Source organism: Typopeltis vanoorti, chromosome 4 (genome assembly GCF_054136105.1).
Source record: "Typopeltis vanoorti isolate ZY-2024b chromosome 4, IOZ_Tvanoo_1.0, whole genome shotgun sequence".
NCBI lineage: Eukaryota > Metazoa > Arthropoda > Arachnida > Uropygi > Thelyphonidae > Typopeltis > Typopeltis vanoorti.
This window is the reverse complement of record NC_143552.1, coordinates 136535657-136560411: the sequence shown is the minus strand read 5'-3', so window position 1 is coordinate 136560411 and position 24755 is coordinate 136535657. Positions and strand designations below refer to the sequence as shown.

The 24755-nt window shown below is 37.6% G+C and overlaps 1 protein-coding gene across 2 annotated transcripts in view; it reads left to right on the top strand.

The window, feature by feature from the left end:
* Nucleotides 1-24755, top strand: part of LOC150107697 (coiled-coil domain-containing protein 112-like) — a 203512-nt gene that overhangs the window by 118711 nt on the left and 60046 nt on the right. For both annotated transcript variants that reach the window (XM_090391470.1, XM_090391471.1), the window contains 2 exons: nt 3550-3730; nt 21630-21716. In XM_090391470.1, coding sequence (XP_090247596.1) covers nt 3550-3730; nt 21630-21716 — 268 coding nt within the window. The remainder of the gene's footprint in view (nt 1-3549; nt 3731-21629; nt 21717-24755) is intronic.

Below are 24755 nucleotides of genomic sequence, written 5' to 3'. Positions count from 1 at the left end.
TGCCTGAAGCTCAATAAGTTCCATCTGTAAGTTTTCTGGCACATTATTTATCAGCATCCATCGGACGAGCAAATATAGCGAATGTGGAGTCTTTGTTTTTTTGAAGTAGGCAAACCTTGTATCAAATTGCACTAATAGAGCAATTTGTTCAGTTCATCTCCATAACAATTATAAGGGATATTTTTATGAGTTGCTAGAGTAGGAAAATGATAACAATTTTTAGCTCTTATCTGACTTTCCAACAATCTTAGTTTATTACAAAAAGCTTTGACATTCCATGCAGTTCATGAACCAATTGTCCTTGTTTTTGCAATTTAAGATTCAGTTCATTTAGGTATCCGGTGACATCTACAAGGAATGCTAAATCACACCCACCCACTCATCATCTTTTGCTTGGTTAATTGTGTTTCCTTTTATGTCCATAAAATCTGCAATGTCTTGTCTCAGATCATAAAATCGTTTTAACATTTTACCTTTACTCAAACACCTCACTTCACAGTAATAAGACACATCTTCATAATCTGAAAATAGGTCTACCAAATACTCCTTAAATTGGCAGTGATTAAGTGCACATGACTTAATAAAGTTAATACTGGCTACTACAACTTCCATAACATTTGTGAATTTAATCGATTTTGCACACCAATTTTGTTGGTGGATAATGCAGTGAAAATTTGTTAAATTTTCTGGATGGATCTGTAGTTCTATTGCTCTTTCATGAACTATTCCAATAAATCCCTTCTGTGCACCAACCATTGCAGGGGCTCCATCAGCGCATATGCCAGATAGTGAACTCCATTTAAGCCCAAATCTCTCGAAGACTGTGTTGACTGTTTCAAATATATCTTCACTGGTAGTTGTTCCTTTTAATGGCCGAAGCACCAATAATTCTTCTGTGATGTTGAAATCCGCATCAACTCCTCGAATAAATATTGCTAGTTGTGCTGTATCGGAGGCATCAGTGCTGTCATCCAAAGCAATTGAAAATGCTTCCAATCTGGCAATCTTCTCTTTTACACTTTTTTTGATATCATCAGCCATAATTTATATCCGTTGGACAACAGTAGTCTCAACAAACGAATATTCTTGATGTCTTTTTTCTTTTCAGGACATATTATACTTGCAACATCCAGCAGACATCCTTTGATAAATTCTCCTTCACCAAATGACTTCGAATGCTTAGAGATTTTTTCGCTTACTACAAAGCTGGCTTTAACAATGCTGTGGTGCTGCGTTCTTTGCTTGTTGAACATTTGCTGCTGGGTATCCAAGTTCTTCAACTTCTGTATTTCATCTTTTCGTAGTTGTCCATCAATTTTTGGATGATTCGCATGTCTCGAAGTAAAGTGTCTCTTCAAGTTGTATTCTTTGTTGACAGATACGGATTCGTTGCACAGCAAACATACAGGCAAACCTTTATTCAGAATAAAATAATAATCTTCCGTCCAGTTGTCTTGAAATTGACGATTCTCTGCATCTACTTTTCTTTTTTTTGTAATAACTCCTGACATTGTCCCAAATTTATAAACAATATTCAGAACTATCAAACAAAACTGTCTTCTACATCGCAGGCACTAAACAGAATACAACATCAATGCAGGCACCGAACAGAACATAACATCAATGCAGCCACTGAACAAAGCACAACACCACTGCAAGTATCGAACTGACATGTTGTAACACGTTCACACACGCCACTAGTCAAAGTGAGAAAGAGACCATGGTTGGAGAAAACATAGTGTGTTTTGCACAAGTCATATGACGTCAGCTGAATGTGAGTTAGTAGAACACACCATGTTTTCCCCCACCATGAATCAGACAAACTTTGCTGAAATAGATTAGGGCCGGATCAAAAGAAGTAGAGAGCTGGATCCTGCCCGTGGGCCGGGAGTTGCCCATATGTGACCTAAACAATTGCAATGCTATTTCAGCATGCCACAGTTTTTGTCACCTGAACAAATGTTGACAATGACCACTATCTCTATATGCTCTGTGATGAATGATTAATAATTTTGAAGAAATTGATCATTGGGAGATGGACCTGGCAGAGGTCACAAACCAACAAGTGAATGTAGTTGCTACTGCCATTGTGGAGCAAGCCATTAATAACAGTGTGTTTCCTGCAGTGCACATGTGCTGTATCAAGACACATGGATGTACCTTACACAACTTCTGGAAAATTCTATGAAGTTCTGCATTGCTACCCATTCAAGATTCTCCTGACACAGGAGTTGCACCTACTGGACTTTTAAAGTCGACTGACATTCATGTTAACATTACTTGCTTGAGTGGAGTTGGACACTGCATAGCTGTGGATGATTTTGTGGTGGAGATGTGGCTCACTTTCACCTGAATGGAGCTGTGAATACCCACAGTTGTCAGGTATGGGGTACATAAAACCCGCATGCTATTCAACAAATTCCTTTGCATTCACCCAAAGTTACTGTCTGGTTTGAATTTACTTCATTTATCATTGGATCATTCTTCTTTGAGGACATTCACCAGTTGGGTCCTGTGACCTGCTCAGTTATTGCCGAGAGATTTCACGATATGATAAATAGTTTTGTTTTCCCACAGCTACAGCAACACCTGAGTATTGATTGTCATTTTCATGCAGGATGAAGCCCTTCCATGCATCAGTTGATGTTTCTCACTGCATGGCTGCCTCGTTCACTTAACCTGACCCCCCCCCCCTGAATCTCTGAAACTCTCTGAACAGTGCTTGGAGCATTTTAACATGAATAAAACTGAGACTTGGATTCACTGTTACACACCAGAATCCAAACAGCAGTCAAAACAGTGGACAGAAGCCGGTTGTTCAGCACCAAAGAAGACATAGTCAGTTCCATCAGCAGGAAAGGTCACGACATCGGTGTTTTGGTATGCTAAAGGCATTTTGTTTGTTAATTATCTTGAAAAGGGTAAAACAATAAATGGGGAATAGTTTTCTGATCTTTTAACCAGACTAGATGAAAAAATTTGTGAGAAAAGACCCAGTTTGCAGAAGAAAAAAATCATTTTTCATCAGGACAATGCACCTGCCCACAAAGGTGTTTTGACAATGGGAAAATTAAGGGAACTGCACTATGAATTGTTAGAACATCCACCCTGTTCCCCAGATTTGGCTCCCTCTGACTTCTATCTCTTCCCAAAACTGAAACTCTTCCTCACTAGTCAGTGTTTTTCTTCGAATCAAGAGATGGTTGCAGCTGTAGAGGGGGTATTTTGCAGATCTTACTGAGAACAACTACAGGGATGGGATAATGGTGCTGGAGCATCGCTGGAATAAATGTATTAGTATTAAGGAAGATTATGTTGAAAAATAAAAATAATTTTGAAATTATAAACTCATTTTTTCATTGTTAGACCAAGAACTTTTCAGACCACCCTCATATATAATTAAACAGGTTACATATATGTCTTAAGGACAAATCCAAAAGGTTTCAATATGACAAAGAAAATAGTTTAAAGAAAGAATAATATCTTTGTTTTTTAAAATGTATTTTAATTCCAATTGTCTTGTATAATGTAAAAAATATTACCTTTCAGTTTAGAGCTATTAGTAAAAGAAGAGGAACAGTTAGCTGAAGAATTACAAATAATGACACATTATTTTGATTCATGGGATTATCATATACCAACAGACAGGACTGTGCAGTTATCTACTGAGAACAGCAATCAGTATATTACAAAAAGCAGAAATCTTCCTTCGGAAGTTGTTGAATTTGAAGTAAATTTTTGTCAATTTTTAAGCCAAAATTATTTTTTTTTAAATGATGCAATATGTTTTATATTCTGATGTATTTATTTATATGTATGCGTGCACACACACAAACACAACACATCTCCAATTTATATTTTTATATTTATATAGTTTATATATTTATATTTATATCGCCAAGTGGTTAGATTATCCGCTCTCCAGCCAAAAGGCTGCGGGCTCGAAATCCGCTGTGGGCAGGCATGGATGTTTGTGATTGTCAGTGAAAATATTAGTGGTGTTGATGGGCAGTAGATGCCATTTGTATAGGTGATGATGGTTTGTTGTAGTTGGTGGATTGAGTGGTGGAGACAGAGAGCTGTAGAGCAGTACCCTCTCGATGGGTCCTTGGACTACCTGGAGGTGTCATGTAATAATAATAATAATATATATAGATTAAATTGCAGTAGTTCATTTGTGAGTCTTTTGTTTGTTTGTTTTTTTTAAAAAAAGTTCAGATTTCCAGAGACAAACTAAGAAAGATAAAGAAAAAAACATCTGAATAAAAAGTGCAAGGAAATTGAAGAAAGTAACATTACAGGTAGAACAAGAGATCTTTAAAGATACCAAGAAATTTTGTAAACTTGGTTTTAATCCTTTTTTCCCAAATAAGCAAGTAAGCCAAGTTTGTGCCTGAAGTATTTTCGGGTCTGAAACAACTCTTGATAAAGGTGGCATAAGCTCTGATCACTTGCCTAAGTTTGTGCCTGAAGTATTTTTGGTTCTGAGGCAACTCTTGATAAAGGTGGCATAAGCTCTGATCACTTGCCTAAATATCCCATAATACAAAGCACATATCCTTCTTTCTTTCATCCAGAGTATGTATAATGCTATGTATAATGGGAAGGGTCACTACCCAGACCGGTTTCGCCCTTTATTGAGGTGTGTTTAAGTAAAGACCTCTCTAAAAATTAGGTGATCCCCCCAGACCACTTCCTACGAGTGACCAAAGGACCATCCAACAGTGTTGTTCTACTCAGTGACAGGCTCACCTTGTCACCAAGAAGAACTTCTCAGCATTGGCTCTACCCAGTGGCAGGCTCACCCCACCACCACCAGACATAGCCATAATCTCAGCGGTGGCCCCACTCAGAGACAGGCAAAAACCTACCCCAAGCAGAGCCTCTCATACCTCAAGGAACCACTTCTGCACAAAAGCACAACAGTGGGAGCCAGACCCAGAGGTGGTGATGCCAAGGTTGAAGTAATGCAGAACTTATATTCACCTATACGAGTTGCCACAAGGTGCTTTGATCTTATTAAATAAAAATCTCTGGATGAAAGAAAGATGTAGAAAGTTTTTTACCTTGGGTGTACTATACGTTAAAGATACCAAGAAATTTTATAAACTTGGTTTTAATCCTTTTTTCCCAAGTAAGCAAGCAAACAAGCAAATAAGCCAAGTTTGCACCTGAAGTATTTTCAGGTCTGAGGCAACTCGTGGTAAAAGTGGCATAAGCTCTGATCACTTGCCTAAGTTTCCTATAACACAAAGCACATATCCTTTGTCTCGGGTCTGGGTTAGTCCCGAGCGGGTGGAAAGAGGGGAAAATAGTTCCACTGCATAAAGGTGGTTCCAAGACTGCTGTTGTAAATTACCGACCGATTAGCATATCAGGAATCATTGTCAAGGTCTTAGAGAAAATAGTCAAGAGGAAAATACAAGATTGGATAGAAGAAAATGGGATACTGTATCGGGGACAGCATGGTTTTGTGAAGGGTAGGTCATGCCTCAGTAACTTGCTCACGTATTATAACACAGTGACGGCTGAACTGGATAAGGGTAATGGGTTTACGGTGATTCTACTGGACCTTGCCAAGGCCTTTGACAGGATTCCACATGGAATTCTAATCAGTAAATTGCAGCATATGGGAATGGACATAGGGTTGGTGAGATGGATAGGAGGGTGGTTGACGGAGAGATATCAGAGAGTGGTTTACTCGGGAGTAGAGTCCACATGACGGCCTGTGACTAGTGGTGTGCCACAAGGATCTGTTCTTGGACCACTGCTGTTTAATTTGTTCATAAATGATATAGGAAATGATCTGAGAGGAACAGTACATTTGTTTGCAGATGATGCGAAGTTGGGTAGGGCAATAGTGAATGCAGATGACGTCAAAATTTTGCAGGATGATTTGGATAGATTGGAGGTCTGGGCTAAGGAGAATGGATGTCAGTTTAATGTGGCAAAATGTAAGGTTATGCATTTTGGGATGAAAAGATTGGCGGCAGTTTACTGCATTGGTGGAACCCTGCTCCAGGAAATTGATGAGGCACGAGATTTAGGAGTGTTGGTGGATAAGGAATTGAAATTTAGGGGACACATTGCAAAAGTGACCAAAATAGCTCATCAAATCACTTGGTTGCTGAAGAATATGTTGACAAGCAGAGACAAGCAGGTTATTGTTCCTCTCTATCGAGCCTTGATAAGACCCCATCTAGACTACTGTGCTCAGATTTGGTCACCTAGGTTTCTTCTTGATGGGGAGGAGGTGGAGAGGATCCAGAGGCGAGTGACCAAGATGATAGCAGGTCTGTGGAATGAACCGTATGAGAACAGGTTGAGGATTTGTGGGTTGCAAAAATTGGTTGATAGGCGGAGGAGGGGAGATATGATTGAGACATTCAAATTACTGAAGGGTTTCTATAAAATTAATTCAGAAGATATTTTTGAGAACAGGGCTGGTTGTGGGAGGACTAGGGGACATCCATGGAAACTGGGCAAAAGTGTGGTTAGTAAAGGTGTTAGAGCTGGGTTCTTTACTTTTAGTGTAGTGAATGAGTGGAATGGGCTGCCAGAGTCTGTGGTGGGTGCTGTGACAGTGAATGAGTTTAAGGCGAGGTATGATAGATACTGTATGAATGTCAGATAGTTGTGATGAATATGATTTGGGGCCTCCCTCGATGAGTCTAATGACTGCCTGGAGTTGCCCGTAATAATAGTAATAGTAATAATAATCCTTATGGACATGTATAATGCTATGTATTATGGGTTTATATTATATATTATCTCATCTCATCTTCTTTATACCCTCTTTTACCTTGTGGTGTCAAGGGCTATTATATATTATAATATATTATATTATATATTATTATATATTATGTACTATGTATTACTTCAACTTTGGTATCACCACTTCTTGGTCTGGCTCCCACTAACAAGACCTCAATAAAGGTCGAAACCGGTCTGGGTAGTGACCTCTTCCATAATACATAGCATTATACATGCCCATAAGGATATGTGTTTTGTATTATGGGATACTTAGGCAAGTGATCCAAGCTTATGCCACCTTTACCACGAGTTGCCTCAGATCTGAAAATACTTCAGGCGCATACTTGGCTTACTTGCTTGTTTGCTTACTTGGGAAAAAATTATTAAAACCAAGTTTATAAAATTTCTTGGTATCTTTAACGTATAGTACACCCAAGGTAAAAAACTTTCTAGAACAAAAGATCTTCTTAGAAAGATAAATGAAGTTACAGGGAAGTTTATTCCTAGATTAAGAATACTAAAAAAGCAATTTGGAAAAAAAGTTTGATGGAAGAGGAAGAAGTGAAAGAAAGATAGAAAGAGTACGTTGGAGATTTGTACAAGAAAGATAATATTGAAGGAGAATTTTTTGAGGAATTCATAATAATGAAAAGTGAAGTGATATATATCTGCAATGGAACAGCTGTCAAAAGGAAAAGATTCTGGAGCTGATGGATATCAGTGGAATTATTGAGAGCAGCTGGGGATGAAGTAATGAATATATTGACTGAAATTTGTCAACAGGTTTGGAAGAAAATGTACTGGCCTAGAGATTGGAAAAGCAACAAGTAAAGAAAATAACATTACTGAATATTCATCCCATTTCCAAAAAAAATCAAATCCCAGAGATTGTGAGAATTACAGAACCATCACTTTAATTTGACATGCAAGTAAAACTATGCTGAAAATAATCAAGAAAAAAGGCTGGAACTATATGTGATAGAGAAATGCCAGAAGAACAGAGGCAAGCTTTAGGAAAGGTTGAGGAACTAGAGACCAGATTGCAAACATGGGTGGGATTATTGAAAGAACAAGAGAATTTCAGAAGGAAGTATTTTATTGATTATAAGAAAGCTTTTGATTGTATGGATTACAACAGGCTGTGGAATGTGATGAGATCAATGGGAATACCTGAGCATCTAACTCTCATCTAATTAGAAAGCTGTACGACAACCAAGAAGCTTCAGTAAACTGAATCCCTTTTCCCACTCGAATCATGTTCGAGTGGGAAAAGGGGTTCAGCAGGGTTGTGTAGCTTGTATACTGTTGCCCTAGCTTTTTAGTATGCTTTATAGTGAGAATGGCTGACAGAAATTAAGATTGGCAGCAGAGAAATAATTTAAGATATAATTTAAGATATGTAGATAATGCAACCCTCATAGCAGAAATGAAAAAAGATCTAGAGTGGTTGGTTAAGGGGGAAAGCAAAAAAGTACCCGGCTTAATTTAAAGATCAGCAAACCAAAAGAGATGACTTCTGCCAATTTGGATGAATTTATGATTTGAGGGAGATGGAATAGAGACAGTTGAAAGTTATAACTTACTAGGGTCTATAATAAGAAAAGATGGTCAATGTGAAGATGAAATTAGAAGGATAGCTATAAAGGAAAAAAGCTATCTTAAACCTAACAAAATTTATAAAGATAGAAATGTTAGTATGGCCATGAAAGGTGAGAATTGTCAAAGCAATGGTATTTCGATTAGTGATGTATGGATGTGAACGCTGGATCATTAAGAATAAAGACAAGAAGCAAATTGATTTGTTTGAATTGTGGGCATGGAGAAGGAGAAGACTATTAAGAATCCCATGGATTGCAAGCATGACTAATAAGAAGGTTTTAAAAAATATAAAGACAGAATGTTCCTTGGAGGCAATGATCACTAAACGGAAGTTAATGTACTTTGGGCATATTATGCGAGCAGATGAAGCATTGGAAAAGACAGTTATGTTGGGGGAAGATTGACAGCATGAGAAGGAGAGGAAGACTGCAAAAGAGTTGATGGACAACATAAAGGAACTTACCAACTTGAACTTACAACTTCTGAAAGAAAAGATAGAGGCAGAGTAAGATGGAGAGCCTTTGTTCACAAGATTACCAATAGTCGTAAACGACTGGATGGCACATACAACAGGCACAATGTTACATAGGGTGTTTCAGTTTTCAAGACATCTTGGATAAATAGAACTATTTATCCAAGTGTAAGCAAAGTTTGCTTACACTTGGATAAAAGATTAAACCAAGAATGCCCTATTACTGTTATTAAGTGACACTTCCAAGGACTCATCACAGGAGGGCACAACTCACTGTCTCCTTTAATTAATCCTCCAATTACACAACACAACACCACTACCACCAACCACCACCTATTTAAACCAGAGCTAATCTGAAATGTTATCATTTATAGTGAATAAGTAGCACTGTTCTAGTAAAGCAAAAAAAAAACCAGTCAAATCAGTTGCTTTTGAGAACATGTGCTGGCTATATACTATATATTACAAAGAATGCCCTTTTTAATGTTTGTTTTCAATTCAATTCTTGCTTCATATAATGGTCCAATTGTTATATATATTCACTCTGAAGTTATAAGATGCTCATCATGAAATATAAGTGTTTTCATATTAACAGTTTTATTTTTCATTATATATGAATGGAGACTGTTAAGTTTATTCATTATTATTATCATTTGAGACCTCCAAGGAATCAAGAACTTAGAGGGCAGCCATACATCACCCACACCAACTATCATACCTTCTCTTAAACTCATTCACATTGGATGCATTCACCACTTCCACAGGCAAACTTTTCCATTCACTTACTGCTGTGTGAAAGAAAAATCTAGCCCTTACCCATTTCTGAACTGGACACAAATTTAACTTCCAGGATTTCCTTCATGTTCTATCCCCCGACTTCCATATAACGAAAAATTTCATCAGGCGATATCCTGTAACACCAAATCAGAAGTTTATACAACTCTATTATCATATTCTTTTTCCATTTTCCAGGTTCCACAGTCCACATATTATCAATCTGTCCTCATAAGCTACATTCCATAATCCCAATATGATCTTTATTACTTCTCTTGCACCCTTTCCACAGTTTCCTGGACTACTTTACACAGATCTGGTGTTCTTAGTTCAGAGAGGAAAGTTTCCTTTCCTCTCTGAACTAAGAACACCAGATCTGTGTAAAGTAGTCCAGGTGTGGTAAATTCCCATCCATCATACCTCCAAGATCCCTAGCCTCATTAGTTTCTTATAGCATAATCCTGCCAATATAATATACCATTGAAAATCTCATCACACCAGGGCATGACTTTGCACTTGCTTAAACCGAATTAATAACCATTATCCTTTGCTTACATTTCCAGCCTATTCAGATCATTCCATAAGTGCTGGATATCAATAATATCCCTGATTGCCCTTTCTATCTTAGCATCAACAAGCAGATGAACATCTCTAAAAATTAAAGATGCCAAGAAATTCTTGATTTAATCATTTATCCAAGTGTAAGTAAACAAAGTTTGCACCTGAACTATTTTCAGGACCTGGCAACTCGTATAAAGAAGCTAATGCAAGTTAGAAGAAGCTAATGCTAAGGCAAGTGATGTGAAGTCATTAGCTTCTTTATACAAGTTGCCCAGTCCTGAAAATAGTTCTGGTGCAAACTTTGTTTGCTTACAATTGGATAAAGGATAAAACCAAGAATATAATTTCTTGGCATCTTGACTCCCACTATGACTCCCACTTATGAGACCTCAGTAAAGGTTGAAACCAGTCTGGGTAGTGATGCTTCCCATAATGCACAGCATTATACATGGCCATAAGGAGATCTGCTTTGAATTATGGGATACTAAGGCAAGGATAAATAGTTCAGGTGTAAACTTTGTTTGCACCTGAACTATTTATCCAAGTGTAAGCAAACAAAGTTTGCTTACACTTGGATAAAGGATTAAACCAAGAATATAATTTCCTGGCATCCTTAATTTATAGTATAACCAGTTGGAAAAAACTTCCAGAAAGTGAACACTTAAAAAAGTCCAGTGTATCCTTTCCCTTTATCCAACTTGGCTGTAATGCTGTTATAAATATGAACAAATTACTGAAAATGACCCACCTTCAGTTCCTTGCATAGTATAGCTTGTCTGTCAGCCCATTTCTGTATGAGAGTTCTTATCAACTTTTCTAAAATCTTTACTACCACTTCAGAGATACCAGTAGTCAGTAGTTAGGCATATTAGTTTTTGCACCACCTTTGTGCAATGGAACCATTATCCATTTTTTCCATTCCTGTGGTATCATTCTTCAGCTGAGCCTCAAGTTATACAAACATATCAAGTACTTAGCCATGTTTGGCTTAAAATTCCTTTATCATACTACTTGCTGGTATCACATCTGACCCTGTTGCTGAATTCTTATCCAGGCTATGCAACAGCTCTTTAATCTCATTCTTATGCCCCTCTCTTTCTTCATTCAGTATGATAGTATCATGCACCATGTTACATCTGCCTAGTTGATAGTTTAGCAAATGGAGCTCTCATTTTTGAATAATCTCATCAGTTTCTGTCACAAGGGTACCATCTACATTCAGTAAACTTATTCTTCCATATTCATTTTTTCTTTTACTTGCAGGATAACAATAAAATTCCTTTGGATTGTCTTTAGTCTGCACAGCCAATTTCTTTTTGTACTCTGATTTAGTTTTCTGCACAATATGTATAACTTTTCTGGTTTGCACTTTATATATTTCATAACTCGTCTCACTCTTGTTCTCATTATATCCCTTCCACATCATCATCATCTTCTGGATCTCTTGCTTAATAAGGTTGCACATCCATTTCACTCCTATCATCCTTTAAGCATCTTTTCAAAACTTTCCATGCATTGCTGATATCTTTCTCATTCAGTAACTGATACATTGGGACCAAATATAGTATTCTCCTGAGTTTGTCATAATTTCCAGGTTTGTAGTTCATCATGAAACCTGATCTAATTGGAACATCCATATAGTTAGCTACTTCCCGGGACAGTACATCCTGATTTCTGTTGCCATCTTGTGGTGAAAGGTCACATTCTTAACTGAGACTCCTTCTGACATTACGATCAAATCTAATACTCTTTGACATGGAGTTCCTTTTTTCATATGCAGCTTTAGGAACTTGTCTTGCAACAGCTATATAAATTCTCCTTCATTCTTATTATGAAATTTCTCTTCTACTCAATCAATATTTGTATAATTTAAGTCACTTGTAATGATTACTCATTTAGTACCCATCAAGGTGTTGCTAATGACCTGGCAGTTCGGCTGCCAGGTCTGTAACAACACCCTACCATATATATATTTCATCCTGCTAGCATCCACTTCATACCAGAGAGCCTCAAACTCACTGCTATATGGGACATTATTACTCTTATTGCCTTCATATACAGGGTGTTCGGGATAAATTTGACAGTTTCGTAAGGAAAAAGAAAATCTTCTTTGTATCTATTAAATTTAATGAATTGACAAAAAAAACATTACAGGCAGAGTTAATTACAATACTATCAACAAGATTTACTCAAAATAACCACCATTAGCATCGATCACAGCTTCAATTCTGCTTCGGAACCTTGAACAAGCTGATGCTACAGTCTCCCTGGGAAGGGCCGCAAAAACTGTTTTAATTTTATCCATTAACTGGGCTTTTGTATTACTGGAAGTGCGATTGGTGTCTTTTTCAACTGCGCCCCATACAAAATAATCCATGGGGTTAAGGTCTGGGGAGTTTGGAGGCCAAACATTTGGACTGGTGAAGTCGTAGAAATTTTCAGACAACCATTTTTGACTTTTCCCAGAGGTGTGGCAAGGGGCCGAATCCTGCTGCCATACATACAGCCTACCATTGGCTACCCTTGTTATCCAGTGCTTGACTACAGTTAGCAACTCCACGAACAAAGCCCGAATTCCAATGCCAGGGTTCTTCAACACCTGTTCCTGCAGATTTGCGAGGAATTCTGCTGTACGAACGCAATCAGATCGTCTGCTAGGGATCTTTCTTCTTGCTACATCCTCGTAGTCACCATTGCAAGTCTCTAGTTCATGCCTGATTGTTTTTACTGTATTCAGGGAGCATTGGGCAGCAGTCGTAATATCCTTATTTTGATGGCGGGCACGAATCATCATGATACAAGTTATTCTCTTCCATGATTCAGGTGGGTTCCAGCTATCCATCCTTTCTGACATCTTGTATATGAATGAAGAAGGGTCCAAACTTTTAAATGAAGAGAAGTGTGTGTTAATACATGTAACTTACGGAAAAATATAATTAATTATAAATATGTCAAATTTATCCCGAACACCCTGTATTTCTATCCCAACTGGACTCATATCTTCAGATATTATTACTAATATGTCTTTCCTAAAAATGCTATACTCTTTATTATGTCTATTAATTACATTAATGGTAGACTCAGGAAATTAAAGAAACAGACTGGGAAAAGCAAAAGCATATTGAAAGTGTCTAGCAAGTAAGTCAGCATGTGCTTTGAGAAAATACAGAGAAAAATGTAAGAAAGCAAAGCTGTGTGTAAAAGTAGATAAACAAAAGTGACAGGGAGACTTGCCACATTCCTGATAAGATAAATATCAGGAATGTGGCAAGCTTAGAATGGCAAAGAAATTAGAGTGATAAAGATGACATAAAAAATGGAAATATTCTAGATGTCTGGAGTAATTACTTTGAAAGATTGCTAAATGAAACAAGTGATACAGCAGTGGTAGAAAATATACAGGAGAAATGCAGTCACTGGTACGTATCATTACTTAGAAAAAGCCATCAAAATGTACCTGAAATGCAGCAGAAAGGAAGTTGGTTTAGATAATATTTAATGAGAAATGCACAAATATAGAGTAGATTAAAAGTTTTTATAGTGGATACATTGCATAATTCATAAATAGAGCTCTCATAGTACCCATCTCTGTGAAGGAAAATAATACTGATATGAAAATTACAGATTAATTTTTCTACTGAGTGTACCAGGTAAGATTTATACAAGCATATTTGAGAAGAGGATAAAAAAAATTGTGGAAGAGAAATGTAGGAAGGAACAACTGGTTCAGTCAAATAAGGGTTGTCAGGATCAGATTTTCACTTTAAGATAAATAGTTGAGAAATTATGGGAATATAAGAAGAATTTGCATTTAACTTTTATAGATATGGAAAAGACATGACAAGGTGAAAAGAAAAAAGATGTTCAGAGCACTACAATTATGGCATAAAAATTATGCAGAGCAATATATAGTCTATATTTAAGTTGTAAGTTCCAATTCTTCCTTTCATGTTAGGCTCAATGGAATGTCACAGCCAAGTAATCTGGTTTCTTCTGGTTCCATTGTATAAGGCCTTGATCAGGCATCATATGTATAGATTTGGTCCCCTGGTTTTCACGGTAATGAGGATATATTGGAAAGGGTCCAGAAAAGACTGACTAAGGTTGTAACTGGTCTTTGGAATATGGGATACTAAGACAGATTGAGGAAATGCAGTTTGCAAAGCCTTGTGAATAGGAATAAGAGAAGGGATATAATTGAAACATTTAAGTTGGTAAAGGATTGTTACCAGGTTAATGTGGAAGAAATTTTTCATAGAATGGGAGAAGGGGGTAGAACGAGGGCATGGAGAGTGTTTGGTAAATGGAATGTGTTGCCTGACATTGTGGTGAATGCAGATACATTGAATGAGTTCAAGGCACTGTTTGATGGGCTTTGTGTGTAACAGTGTTTGTCTCCCACAATGAGTTTTTTGACTCCATGGAGGTCTGGTTTTAATAATAATAATAACAAGAAAGTTGTAAGTTAGCAGTTAGAACTGAAGGAAGTGTAGGAAGGTGGTTTGATGTAAAGTCAGGTATAAGACAAGGATGCATAGTATCTCTGCTGTTATTATTCATTATGTATATGAATCACATTATGAAGGAAAGTGGTATTGAGTCTGATATCAAAATTGCAGATGTTAGTCTCTGCTGTTTACTTCATGTAGATGATGTTATACTCTTAAATAAATCCATTACCAGTTTGTAGGATTCCTTAACTTTAATGTTGATTATTAAAATCAACATTAAAAAGATAAAGATATGGAAATAGGCAGGAATACTGAAAACATCAACTGCATCCTAAAAAATAAGAAATTTGTTGAACAAGTGTTTGATAATAAATGAATAAGAAATTTGTTGAACATTTCAGCTGTTCAGTCACTGTTTTTAGTGCAGATGATAAATTAAATATGGAAATAGCAGAATAAGTGAAGCTTATATTAGGAAGTTAACTGAATAAATTTATATGTAATAAGAGAGAAATTACTTGAAACACTGAAGTAGCTATATTTAAGACAGTGCTGTGTTTAAACTTATGGATCTGAGAGATGTGTTAGAAATATAACAGCTGAACAAACACTGAAGACCACAGATATGAGTGTTCTAAGAAAAATTAAGGATGGGAGAAATGACATGAATGGCAGAATCATATTAAAAATTAAGATTTTAGGAAAGAAGGAACTTGACATTTTTAGCATTCAAGAATGTGTGAGCACGGCTAATCTGAGATGGTATGGTCATTCAGATTAGAAGAGGAAAGGTTAGCAAAACAGCCAGGAGGATAAGAAAAAAAATTAGGAGAAACACCAAGATGTTTCTCCTAATTCTAAATTCTAAAAAATCTAGGTGAATTAATAGATTCATAAGTGCCTTAGAACAGCATTTCTCAAAGTGTGATCCACTGCCAATTAGTAGGTCACAAAATCATATGGTTTCCCTGGTGGGCCACAAAAGAATTTTGTTAGTAAATATTTTTTATCTTAATTTGTCAGTTTTCAAATACATTTTAGAAGATCACCTGCAGGCACACGAACAGTACAATGCATAGGCCAGAAGGGCAACTAGTGTGGTAAGAAAGGCAAAAGCAGATTATGAAAGGAAGGTAGCAATGCAGGCTAAAGAGAATTCCAAACAGTTTTTGATATGCTGCAAGTAAAAGAAGGAATGTATATGGCAGAATGATTTTAAGAAATGCCAATGGTAAGGGGATAACTGAATCATCAAAATAGTGGAATTACTTAGTGAACACTTTGATAGAATATATCATCAAGGTGGTGATATTGCAGGAATGAGAGAGCCAAAGGCTTATACAGGAACTGAGGCATGGAAGTGCATAACATATTACAGGACCTTAATGTGAATACACTGTGGGATTGGATGGCATACCAGCTCGAGTTTTATGCGAAGTGGCGAGGGAATTGTTAGGGCCCCCCCTCTGACCATATTGTTTAATCTAAGTTTCAGTTCTGGGTTAGTTCTGAGAGGGAAATAGTTCTGTTGCATAAAGGAGGCTCCAAGATTGATGTAGCAAATTACTGACCAATCAGCATATCAGGAGTTGTTGTCAAAGTATTGGAGAAGTTGGTCAAGAGCAAAATACAGGAATGGATGGATGGAAATGGGATACTATATGGGAGGTTTTGTGCAAGGTAGGTCATGCCTCAGTAACTTACTCACGTTTTATAATACAGTGACAGCTGAGTTGGATAAAGTTAATGGGTTTACAGTGATACTGCTGGATTTTGCAAAGGCCTTTGACAGGATTCCACATGGAATTCTAATCAGTAAACTGCAACACATGGGATGGATATAGGGTTGGTGAGATGGATAGGAGGGTGGTTGATGGAGAGATATCAGAGAGTAGTTTATTCAGGAGTAGAGTCCAAAAGAAGGCCTGTGACTAATGGTGTGCTGCAGGGTTCTGTTCTTGGACTGCTATGTTTAATTTGTTCATTAACGATATAGGAAAGTATCTGAAAGAAACTGTTCAATTATTTGCCGATGATGCAAATTTAGGTAGAGCAATAGTTAATACAGATGATGTCAGAATTTTACAGGATGATTTAAGTAGATTGGAAGACTGGGCAAAGGAGAATGGGTGTCAGTTTAATGGGGCGAAGTGTAAGGTTACATTTTGGGGTTAAAAGATTACCAGCTGTATACCACATTGATGAAACTGTACTCCAGGAAATTGACAAAGCCAGAGACTTGGGAGTGTTAGTAGATAGGGAGTTAAAGTTTAGGGGACACATATTAAAAGTGGCTAAAGCTAGTTATTGAGCCTTGATAAGACCCCATCTTGAGTACTGCGTGCAGATCTGGGCACCAGGGTTTCTTGGTGATGAGGAGTAGGTGGAGAGGATCCCGAAGCGAGTGACTAAGATGATAGCAGGTCTATAAAATGAACCTTACAAGAACAGGTTGAAGATTTTTGGGTTACAGAAACTGGTTGATAGGCAGAAAAGGAGTGATATGATTGAGATATACAAATTACTGAGGATTTTTTTTACAAGATTAATTCAGAGGAAATTTTTCAGAACAGGTGGTGTTGGTGGGAGAACTAGTGGGTCATCCATGGAACCGAGTAAGAATGTGTATGTCTTGCTGTATATCTCAACACATGAGTGTAGAGTTACATATAAAGTCAGCCACTGTGTCACCACTGTATGCTGAGGAACATTATCCTAATTTTCTTCCAACTCAGATTGTGTATGTTATGCCATCTACTCCACAATTTTGAACTCAGGCATGGCATGTGAATTCTCACCTCTGGTTTTGAAATATGACTTATTGGTAAAGGACAGGATATGGGGCCTAATTGTGTAATTATATGAGTGTAATTTTTCTTAGAGAATAAAATGCATTCTCTAAGAAACACTGCCTTGGAAACTGAAATATAGGATCTGACAGATAACAGACTAATTTGGAGGAAATATTTAATCAGAAGTTAATAATAATATCAGCTTTTCATGAAGTATAGTATCCTGTACACCCCATTGAGAGTAAATATTCAGGAATTTTATTATAATTATTATTAATCTACCTTATGTCAGCTGTGCTTCTACCAGGATGAAAGCCACATTGTTCTTCTCTGAACTTTGACTCAACTATGCTCCTGCACCTTCTTTCAAGCACCTAGCATATACTTTCCCAGGCAGGCTGAGCAGATGCCATGGTAGTTACTGCAATCTCTCTGGTCTCCCTTCTTGAAGAGACAGGTATTATTATTCCTGTCTGCCACTGCTTTGGCGCTCACCCAGATATCCAAGCAGCCCGACACACTCGAGTCAGCCAGAAAACACCATCTCGATTTAAGGCTTTTAGCATTTCAGGCCAAATTTCATCATCACCAGCAGCCCTGCCTGATTTTAGCGATTTTATTGCTAAATGGACTTCTGCTGTGAGACTAGTCATCGCTCCAATCTGCACCTCTTGGATGTCCACAGCTGCCAGGACACCTGGGTTAAGAAAGGGTCTCAAAATATTCCCTCCATCTGTGCAGGATATCCTTCTCAGTTGTTAAAAGTGCACCATCAGAGGCCTTAATTGCCCTTGTTGTGCACGATTTCCTCTCTCGTGAATGGTTTGCTATAATACCTTGTTTGTATTTGCATATAATGAGTCTAATCTTTCTCCAAAGGATTCCCAAGCCCTCTGCTTTGCTGTCTTTACTGCCTCAGCAGCAGCTTTTTGTGCCTCAGTGTACCGGAAATGCATCTCAGGTGACCTGACTCTAAACCATGTTAGGTAGGCCTCCTTTTTTTTTTTTTTTTTTTTTTTGCCTGGACAGCTTTTTGGACCTCTTGGTTCCACCAAAGTGTCCTTTTCTCACTACCCATCGCCATGCTTATTCCAGATAACATCTCGACTAAGAGATGTTATCTGGAAATTCTTCTTCATAGCCTCATTTTCCAATGACTCCCATTTCACGCGGTATAGCTGCTTAGGTCTACCAGCGTTGATGGTAGCATTTGGTTTCTGTAGCTGTGGAGTGCAGACAACAAGGTGGTGGTCAGTTGACAGTTCTTCCCCTCTCCTGACACAAACATCCAGTACTGAGGAAAATAGGTCTGCTGGGACTATAAAGAAGTCAATCAGAGACCTTTGTCCAAGTGTATCCCTGTACCAGGTATACTTATGGACGTCTCGGTACTATAAGAAGGTATTCATTATGGACAAGCTGCTTGTACAACAGAAGTCCAATAATTTCAACCCATTCACATTAAGATCAGGGTCTCCGTTCCTCTCAATCACACCCCTCCATGTCTGGTCATCTGTTCCAACGTGCATTGAAGTCACCCATTAGCAGGATTCCATGTCTGCCACCCTGTCAACTGTCTGATTCCATGTCTGCCACCCTGTCAAAAGCAGTATCCACTTCCTCTAAGAAAGCAGAGTATTCTGACTCCAGATTAGGTGAACAGGCTTGCACCACAGCCAAGTTGCAGTTTTTCATCTAGAGCCTTAACACACGCATACCCGTCCCCCCAATGGGATCCACTCAGCAACACAGTGACAACCAGAGGCTTGTGAGTATCTCCACACCCACCTGAGCAGACATTGTCGAGCTCACACCAGAGTAGTAGAACTTCTACCCCATATCCAGGTCGACAGTTCCAGGGCATCTCCTCTTGATCTAGGAAAGCTCGACTAAATCTAGTTGGTAGTGTTTGGCTTCCTCGACCAGTTCCAACTCATTCCCTGTCAGAGAAAAGATGTTCCAGTTGCCTAAAGCCATAGTCTGGTGCCGTTGTCATTGCCATTTCCATCCTTTTGCAGAACCATTTCTTTGCTCTGCCCCTAAACACCTCCCCAAACAGGTAGCAGACCCATTGATGGAGTTTCCTCTAGCAGAGTGCTATGGAATGGTGTCTACTGGAGACTGTAACATATTTTTTGGACGGGTCCTTCTGTCACCCCTCCTTTTCATAATATTTATGGACTGGATTGATAGGCGGCACAGCTGAGGCAGTGAGTGTGTCAGAATTGGAAGATGTAGCATTGGACATCTGCTTTTTACAGATGACCTAGTTCTGCTTAGCTCTGCCACAGATGACCTTCAGCGGACCCTGGATAGGTTTGTAGCTGTTTGTGCAGATGCCAGGATGAAGATCGGTGTGGCCAAAACGGAAACATTTGTGGTGTCAAGACAAACATCCCAGTACACTGTACATGTGAGTGGAGTCCCACTGAGGCAGATGGAGAAGTTTTAAATACCTTGGATCCATATTCACGAGTGATGGGAAGTGGAATGTAGAGCTAGATACTCGAATTGGCTCAGCACGTTCAATATTGCCGGAGCTTGGTGTCTACTGGAGACTGTAACATATTTTTTGGACGGGTCCTTCTGTCACCCCTCCTTTTCATAATATTTATGGACTGGATTGATAAGGCGGCACAGCTGAGGCAGTGAGTGTGTCAGAATTGGAAGATGTAGCATTGGACATCTGCTTTTTGCAGATGACCTAGTTCTGCTTAGCTCTGCCACAGATGACCTTCAGCGGACCCTGGATAGGTTTGTAGCTGTTTGTGCAGATGCCAGGATGAAGATCGGTGTGGCCAAAACGGAAACATTTGTGGTGTCAAGACAAACATCCCAGTACACTGTACATGTGAGTGGAGTCCCACTGAGGCAGATGGAGAAGTTTTAAATACCTTGGATCCATATTCACGAGTGATGGGAAGTGGAATGTAGAGCTAGATACTCGAATTGGCTCAGCACGTTCAATATTGCCGGAGCTTGGTCGTTCGGTAGTATTGAAGCGCCAGAAGGCAAAGCTGGCTGTCTTCAATACAGTCTATGTCCCCATCCTCACCTATGGTCATGAGAGCTGTTTAATGACCGAAAGACTGCGGACACGAATCCAAGCAGTTGAAATGAGGTTCTTCGAGTGGTTGCGGGGGCTGACAAGACTTGATAGTCAGAAGCTCTGCAATTCGGGAAACCCTCAATACTCAACCGTTGCTTCTCCGTGTTGAGAGATCACAGTTACAATGGTATTGGGCACCTGGTCAGAATGCCACGAGAGACTCCCCCAGCAGGCCCTCTTTGCCAAGCCAGAGGGTGGGAGGCCACGTGGAAGGCCAAGGACTCGCTGGATAGATTATATCCAAAACCTTGGGTGGACATGTCTGGGAGTCCCACCAGAACGCCTGAGCTTGGTGGCGGAGGATCATGACCTTTGGAAGTCGCTCCTGCAGCTGCTGTCACCACAACCCAATTTGGAAAGGTGAGCCTTGAAGATGGATGGATGGATGGATTAATCTACCTCATCTCGATTTCTATTGTAATTACTGTTATTTCTTGGTCCTTATATTACCTTACTGCTTTCTAGATCTGAACTGGTTTTTTTCTTTCATCTTTCAAAAATCTAGAAACCATATGTATATGCAATACTTCACATGTGGTCATCCACTAAAGGTCATGCAAGATGAAAGAAACACCATTTGACTTCATTGTTCCTAATTGCCATTGTCTTTGCAATAATTCAAAAATTGTTTTTACTATTTTCTGTAATGCCGTGTTTCTTGAATTTCAGTTGCTGGTCTTCCACCATTCATCGATTCTTTGTTACTTCCCTTTTTAGTGCACTCTTATTATTATAGTAGCCATTTCCCTTCATTTCAAATTGTAAAATCTTGCACTTGGGAAGGCTTGAATAAAAGTTTCACAACAAAGTGCTTATCTGCACAGGGGCTAAATGGATATAAGCCAAATATGAAGCTTGATATTATTGGTATGACTTAGTTGGAAAGGGGGAGAAAGATTAAGAGAGAACTCTTATTGATTTTGGTAGAAAAATGCTATGTCTATGTTCTACTTGTTGACATTGCTGTTCATATGTCACTGTCACCTTACTAGACTACTGAAATCATATTGTTTGACTATCTAAAAAGTAGTACCATAATATGACAGTTGCTGTCTTATATTTTGATTCATAAATAAATAAAAACATTTTTTACATTAATTAAATTATGTTTTCTGCAGAAGTTTTTAATTGAGAATGGCGGACACGAAGGTAGTTGGGATATGAGAGATCACCAGCTGTTTCTATGCATACGAAGAAAATACAAGGTAAGACTTGCAAAGTTTAATCTTGTTTTACACACACACACACACAGATAATGTTATTAACAATTTGATATCAAAATAGAAAAATTGGTTTGGTAGAGCCACACACAAAATGAAAACTAAGTGAGATATTTATGCCCAGAGGACCTTCAACCTCTCAAAATTTTATATATACTAATTATGAATTATTTGTTCTTCAAGTAATGAATTTACAGTCAGATAGGACATTGTTTGCCTGTTTTATTATTGATTATAATTTGGATATTGAAGTACGAAGCAGTCATATTTTTTGTAAATTAATTAAAATGTGTGCTATAACTTATCAGTTATATATTTTACTCCTAGTAAAATATAAATATAAACACATACATTAATCATAATTGCATTTTTGTATGTAATTCATAAAATTAAATGAAATAAAGGCTGTGTTTATTGTTTTTCCCTAATGCATCTATTTTTACGTTAGTGTAATATTACATTAATCAGATAACAACTAATACTAAGGCAGCACACTATTAAAGTAACACAGTGTGTGATATGAAAAAAGTACCAACAGCCTTTCAAATGAGTTAGAAAATATTATTAAAATAGAAAATCTCTGCTGTGATAAGTGGGATAATGAGGTTCAACAAAAAGTTATCAAAACAGAATTAGTCAGTCTTCACTTATTTATTGAAGTATATATGACTGTCTTTATATTCTCTGATCCTCATACTTTTATGGTAGTTTAAAAATATGTAAATTAGCTTATTATGAGACTAATTGTAGATGTGATAGTTTGTAGAGATTGTCTAGCCTGTGACTTTATAAGCATCCTATTTAAATTTGAATTGCTATATAAGGAAAATGTCATCATAGATATAGAACTGCTTGCCAGTATTAATATTGTATTGTTATTTTCAAAGAAAGAGTGTTTTTCATATGTTATTATTGTTATTATTATTGCATGGGCAACTCCAGGAGTCCATAGATTCATTGAGAGAGGCTCTAAACATTATGCCACGCATTATCCAGTATTTGTGCAATATCTGTTATACTTCGTTTTGAACTCATTCAGTCATGGTACACCCACACCAGACTCTTTGTAACCTATTCCACTCATTTTCCACTCTCTAAGCAATAAATCTAATCTTCACACTCTTGCCCAATGTCCAAGGATGGTCCCTAGTTCTCTTACCATCAGAGACTTGTTTGAAAAAAATACCTCTCTATCGATTCTGTAAAAAAACGTTCATTAATTTGTATGTCTCAATCATATCACTTCTTTTCTGTCTCTCACCAATTTCTCTTCTTCTTCTTTGGTGCATCAATCCGAAGATTGGTAAATATAGCAGCACATAACATCCTGTCTTTGTGACTTCCTTTTTATCTCTTCATAACTCTTAGCACCAGTTAGCATCATTATGTTATTTATATATGAAATTCTTGGTCTGCCTCGTGGCCTCGTTCCTTCTACAGTCCCCTCCATTATTTCTGTAATCAGTCCCCCATGCCTCAAATGGTGTCCAATTAGGCTTTTTCTTCTCTTATTGATGTGTTTCATTAATGATCGCTCTTCATGAACTATATTCAGAATTTCTTCATTACTTTTCTTTTCTGTCCAACTAATTTTCATCATCTTTCTCCAGCACCAAAGTTCAAATGCCTCCAACTCTTTTATGTCTTGTTTTGTTAGAGTCCAGGCCTCACAATCATATAATGCAATGCTCCATATGTATGTTTTCACTAGCCTTTTTTTGAGCTGGATGATAAGTCCTTTACTGGAATGCTTTTTTGGCTAGGATTATTTGTGCTTTAATATCTAATTGGTTTCTTCCATTTTCTGTGATAAGACTTCCAAGATATTTAAAAGAGGATACCTGTTGTAGTAGGTTATTATTTATTTCCAGGTTTATTTTAATTGGATTTGCTTTACTTGTAATTAATAATTTTGTTTTCTTATAATTAATTTTTAGGCTGTACTGTGTGAAGATTTCTTCCATCTGTGTTAGGGTGGCTTTCAGTTTGTTTTCGTTATCAGCTATAACTGCTATATCATCTGCAAACCGTAGCCAGTTAATATCAATTCCATTTATGTTAATTCCTGTTTCTATTAGTTCTTTCAGTGTATTCATTGCATCTTCAATGTACAGATTAAACAATATGAGTGAAAGAGAGCACCCTTGTCTTACGCCTCTATGTATTTTTGCTATTGCAGTTTTGTTGTATTGCTGGCTGCTTCTATTAGGGCTTCTTGATGCTTGTAAAGATTAAATATGAGCCATCTATCTCTCCAATCTACCTTTATTGTTTTTAGGAGGTGAAATAACATTTGATTCCAGTCAATACTATCAAAGGCTTTCTCCAAGTCAAGAAAGACTATCAGAGTATTTTGATTCTTCTCCAATCTTTTAATAACTGTTCTTAGAGCTAGGATTGCTTCTCTTGTCCCTTGCTGTTTCCTGAATCCAAACTGGTCATTGCCAACATATTCTTCTACCTTCTTTGTTAGTCTTTTTTGTATAATTTTGAGTAGTATTTTTGAAGCATGTGATATTAAGCTTATTGTTCGATGATTTTCACACTTGTTTGCATTATTTACTTTAGGAATGGGTATGATAGAGCATTGTGTAAAATCTTTGGGGATGATCCCCGTTTCATAAATATCCTTTATGATCTTGAAAAGGTATGACTTAGTTATGTTTCCTGAGTATTTTATTAACTCTGAAGGGATGTTATCAGTGCCTGGTGTCTTGTTGACTGACAATTCATTCAGTGCCCATTCAAATTCATCTTTTTATATAGTTGGACCAATTTTTTCCACATCAAGTCTTGTTTCATCTTCTATAGCCTTGGCATCTAGATCTTTTCCACTATATAGATCTTCTAAGTACTCCTTCCATCTTTCCGAAATTTCTTCCTTATCTATAAGTATGTTCCCCTATTTATTTTTGATAATTGTGCTTCTTGTCTTGTTTTGCTGGCTTATTCCTTTTATAATGTTATAAGCTTTATCAATTCTTCCAGTCTTTGTTAGATCTTCTATTTCTTTACATTTCTCTG